Source organism: Myotis brandtii, unplaced genomic scaffold (genome assembly GCF_000412655.1).
Source record: "Myotis brandtii unplaced genomic scaffold, ASM41265v1 scaffold618, whole genome shotgun sequence".
Taxonomy (NCBI): domain Eukaryota; kingdom Metazoa; phylum Chordata; class Mammalia; order Chiroptera; family Vespertilionidae; genus Myotis; species Myotis brandtii.
Window position 1 is genome coordinate 156,548 of NW_005370354.1, and position 5,197 is coordinate 161,744.

The 5,197-nt window shown below is 41.9% G+C and overlaps 1 protein-coding gene across 1 annotated transcript in view; it reads right to left on the reverse strand.

Moving 5' to 3' along the window:
• Positions 1–796: 796 nt before the first annotated feature.
• FOCAD (focadhesin) overlaps positions 797–5,197 on the reverse strand; it is a 250,074-nt gene continuing 245,673 nt past the window's right edge. Inside the window, exons 42-43 of the mRNA XM_005879937.2 lie at positions 3,152–3,227; positions 797–1,190 (exon numbers count right to left, since the gene is read on the reverse strand). Coding sequence (XP_005879999.1) covers positions 1,117–1,190; positions 3,152–3,227 — 150 coding nt within the window. The 3' untranslated portion in view covers positions 797–1,116. The remainder of the gene's footprint in view (positions 1,191–3,151; positions 3,228–5,197) is intronic.

The following is a 5,197-nucleotide window of genomic DNA, read 5'->3' on the forward strand; positions in this document are numbered from 1 at the left end:
AGGTGGACCAGGCCTGGTCAAGTAGAGGATCCCACTTCCCAGGGACTCACATGTGACATGAGATGAGTCCGAGTCCTCCCCATGTGGCTGCTGCCATCCCTGTGAGCAAAGACACCTTTCCTTCCACTGAGGCTGCTGGCAGCCATCTTGACAGCTATGCGGAGTGATCCTGAGAGGAACAAAGCCCGGGGCACGGTCTGACTCACTGGATGCTACTGTGCCTGAGCAGATCTATCTTTAACTTCTGGTCTGTGAACTAATGACAGTCTCCTTTTTAGCTGAAGCCATTTTGAATTGGGCAACTTTCACTTGCATTCAAAAGCCCCAAGCTCAGGACAATCAGAGCCGCCGCTCATCGATCTGGTTTAGCTCACGGTTAACACCACGCTTATTATTTCAATGTGTCTGGTGGTTACAAGAGAGTATTTCACCAACAAGGATAAGAAAGGCTGTCTCACTTACTGAGCCAATGGGTGTCCTCCAGAGGCTTCATGGGAAATAGATGAATATTAGATATTTAATTCAATATTTAATGAAAAGGTAAAAACAAACCCAAAGACCAACTGACCCTATCATAAAGTTAGGGTCCGGGGCTCACTGGAGCAAGCATACCCGTACTGAAACTATTTGAACAGGCACCTACAAGCCCACAGCTTTTCTTATCTGTCACGGGCCCCTCAGGGATCAACTTACTAGTAAGATAGGGAAGCTCTGTGTAATGCCTCCGGCACCACCAGGGTTGGGTTTGGTTAGCAGAACCTAGCCTATGCCTGAAAACAAATAAAAGTCACATGCACAAAATTCATGGGACTATTTTACTAGAATCTGGGAGAGGAAATGATAGAGTCAAAGTTGTACAAAGAAAATCTTCAGATTGAACTCTAGCCAAATGAAAGAAAGTTCAAGTTCTCGTTTCATCCTCCACTGGCCTGGGTACGGAAGCAGCGTCTCCTTTCCTGGCACTCAGGGTTCAAACCGTCAGTGATGTGGCCTCCCTCTCATGACCGTGAGATGCATCACGTCTCAGGGGTCCCAGACACACATTCTGAAAAATTCCTTCCATTTGCGTAGTTTTCCTCTTCCGGCTGAGAATGTGGCTGGCTACGGCAAAACTGTTCACCAGCCGTACGCTCTGGTCCATACTGCTTTCTTCTTAAACTCTGGGAGAACTCTTAAGGACAGCAGGGTGGCTAAGGGGACAAGAAAGCAAAGTGCGCTGTTGCATTTGGTGGAGCTGCATTTGCAAAGGTCATTTAGATCAAAAGAGTATCAGGACGGTCAAGACCAAGGATTTCCACCGAGCTTTAGACAATATTTTAATGGCAGAAAACCATTAATAAGTTTGGGGGAAAGTTTTTTTGTGTTTTTGTTTTGTTTTGTTTTGTTTTTTTTGGTACCAGTTCAGGGGAAATTCTGCACAATTAAAACAAAAACTGACTTCAGGGATGCTGGTAATATTCTTTTTCTTAATCAGGGTGCTTATTAAATAAGTGTGTTTCCTTTATAAAAACCTACTTATGACTTGAGTATTTTTCTACATGAATATTATTTAAAAATAATCTATATTATTTTTACACTAAATATTTAACTACAAGGTAAAAACAAAACAAAACAAAACCAAAGACCAACTGACCCTATCTTAAAGTTAGGTTCAGGGGCTCAATGGAGCAAGCATACCTGTACTGAAACTATTTGAACAGGTCCCCACAAGTCCACAGCTTTTCTTATCTGTCATGGGTCCCTCAGGGATCAACTTAAAATAGGGAAGTTCTGTGTAATGCCTCTAGGTAACATCATATATATTATTTTGGAATACTAATAGAAATATACTGAGATATTATTTAAAATATAATAATGTGAAGGAATGGAGGTAAGCCAGAGTTACACAATTATTGTGTGTGACTCTAATAAAGCCCTTGAACAGATAATTGAGCTAAACATTTACTTTCTTAACCCAAATTACTCTTTTCCTCATCAGTATCAATTCTTTGTTATCTTCATAACCTAAGACAGTATATGTTGACCCACGGTCATTACAAATGAGTCCAGACTCCCCCATGCAAACAAATGGAGGACATCCTAGCAGCAAATCTCTAGGGATGGATCTAGGGGAACTATTTCAGGCCCCAGCCCTATTCTCAATGAAGTTCTGTGACTGATCAGAATCACCTGCACAGACATGTCCTCCACCCTCTTTGTGGGTAGGGAGAAGAATCAGACACAATACATTAGGAAATTCTCACTTGTTTGGCAAATAATAAATTATGCCATACTTAAAGTAAAATGTGGTCATACTATGACTCTAGTCTGGAGATAGGCCTGATAGATTATCAAAGGTAGGCCAACATGCAATCTTCCCAGGTGAACCATTTCAGGGCAGTATATTACAGCATATCCGGGTATCCACAGCAGCTATTGGCAGGATACAACCCCTGCCCACCCACCCACAGAGCCAGCCCTAAAGACTTCTCTTATTTGATTAAAAAAAATCTATATAATTTTCACAGAAATAACTTCTATGTTTGTTGTCCCAACAGTCATAGTTTAACAAATCAATAGAGGAGTACTATAAAAAAAAATCACAAAAAAACATATAAATACCTGGGAAATATCCAACTCCCTTGGCAAAATACCAGGCAGCCATTAAACATACTAGGATGAAGCTAGTATAAGAAAAGGTTAAATGCTTTAAAAAATAATTTTAAAATATAAAAGGAAGTATTCAAAGTGTCTGTGTATTTTCTCAATTATTTATAATTTTAAACACGTTAAAACAACACATACACAGAGGGGGCAAAAACTTCTCCGGAAAAATATCAAAGTTATCACTGGCCAATGGGATTCTGGATTCCTCTTTGCTTTTAATGAATTTTCTAAGTTTTGGTTAAAGTCATATTTTACAATTATAATAAAACATTTTAAAAACCATCTAAAGAAAAATTAAATGCCCTGAAATTAAAATTAAATGCACTGAAAAATTAAATCCACTTTCTAATTCCAAAGGCCACACTGGTGGCAGCTCCGAGTTTCTGGTTCAACTGAACCAGGACGAGCCCCTTCAGGAACCAACACCCACTCAGATGCTGGTTCGCAGCGCGGACAGCACTGGGAGGTTTTCGCCTACACTGGGCAGGAAGCACAGAAGTCATACCTTTTAAAAGACCCCTGGATTCCGCAGAGAGGCCTTCCTTAGGACTTTCCATGAGGTTGAATAGCCAATCGATGAACTGGAGTGAAAATGAAGAAGAGCAGCATCAGTCAGAGACCAGTCAGCCCTTGGGCCTGCATCCATGCGGATCAGAGCAGTAGTCCCTGGGAAGTACCTGACTGAGCTCAGGGGAGGTCCTGGGAAAAGGGACCAGGCACAAGGGTAAAGACAGACACAGCTCCCATCTAGTCAGAAGACCCTCAAAGTCAAACCTCCTTCCTCGCTGAATACCCTGAGACCTGCTAGAGGTTTTAAGAGTGAGGGACACATGGGCCCCGAGGGACTCCTGTGTGCCATGAACATTCTCTCTCATTATTCTGAGAGGTCCAGATTGGTCAAAAACCTTGCCCAATTTCACTCTCATTGAATAGCAGAGTCAAGATCTGAACTTAAGTATACCTAGCTACACAGCCTCACACTCGTGCTGTGGTCAGTGCGGCTCAGGTGGTTGAGCGTCATCCCACGCACCAAGAGGTCGCAAGTTCGATTTCCAGTCAGGGCACATGCCCTGGTTATAGGCTCCACCCCCAGTAGAAGAGTGGGGGGTGCAGGAGGCAGCGGATCGATGTTTCTCTTTCATCGATGTCTGTCTGTCTCTCTCTCTTTCCCCCTCTCTTCCTCTTTCTTTAAAAATTAATGAAAAAGCACCTCACACTATTTCTTCGCATCCTGCTGCTTGCTACCCGGGTCTGTGTGCAGCCAAGCCTAGGCTCCTAGGCTGGGCAGTAAACGGGGAGACTCATCAGATGTAAGCCACTGCTTCTAAAATAAAATATGTTTCTGTAGATAAGAGCAGTTTATGCCCAAATGAATATAAAACAGCAAGTTGAAATGCAAAATAAAAAAAGCATAACATAATTTGCTAGGTAGAGCCAAGTGCGTTAACTGCACATAGATCCTGCAAATGAGGTAGAAACTCATAGTCTTTATGACTTTGGACTGATTTCCTACGGTGCAGCCAAAATTGTTTTTGAATTGGATATAGGGTAATTTCATTGATTCCTGAATGTTGCCAATCTTGACTCATTTGAACTTTGGACATAGAAGCTGGGTTGAAGAAAGAGTAACATAATAAAGAAAACATTCCTAATTCCCTGCTTTAATTAAAAGTTTTCTTCTTTGTTTATTTTTTTCTCAACTTTGCTTTAAAATATCCTACTGGTAGAGTAAATAAGTCAAGCACTACAAACACACAATAGATGCAGGATGTTTACATTGTAGTTCAAAGCAAGCCTGGTGTCCTAGGCCAAAAATAACACGAGGTAATAAAACATTTAAACTGATTTTCATTTATGACACAGAAAACACAAAAGTTGGGGCAATACTACTAATGCTTATCAGGTTTAAGAAAAGAGGCCTTTTCACTGAGATGCTCAGGGGAGTTGTGCATAGCTAAACTATGAGTTGGCAGCTCAAAAATATTTTTAAAGATTAGTAGTCAGGTTTTAAGAATAAGCCACAAAAAGTTAGTTTTAAGCTTTCAGCCTCAAAAAAAAATCCAATTTTGATTAAATGGGATTCAGAATAGAATCCTCCAAAACAACTGTATTAAAATAAAGACAGGTCAAGGCCACGTAACGAGAATTCTGGGAAGCACAGTACTGTCATCTGCTTGGCAGGACAGTGAGTAAGCTGGTGAATCTTAATATCAAAAGCGTAAGGGACTTCCTGAGGGCAGGGGCGATCGCCTCACATCCCACACATGTCCCCACAGCCTCCAGCACAGCCCGGAGCATGGCGGCGCCTAGAAGGCTACGAGATGATGGGTGCTCCAGGCTCATGTTTCCCCTCAGATTCCCTGACACCCGCCCCCAGGCACTGCTGATCACCCCACCCTTGATCATCACCACTCTACACTCCTTTCCCTCTTTATCATTCCATCTTGCAATCTTGAACTTGTCACCTTCTGAGCTCTCAGAGCTTACTCATTGTTTTGTCCCCAAGATCAAGAACACATGTGTCTTTGATAAATGAACGCAGGCAGAAGCA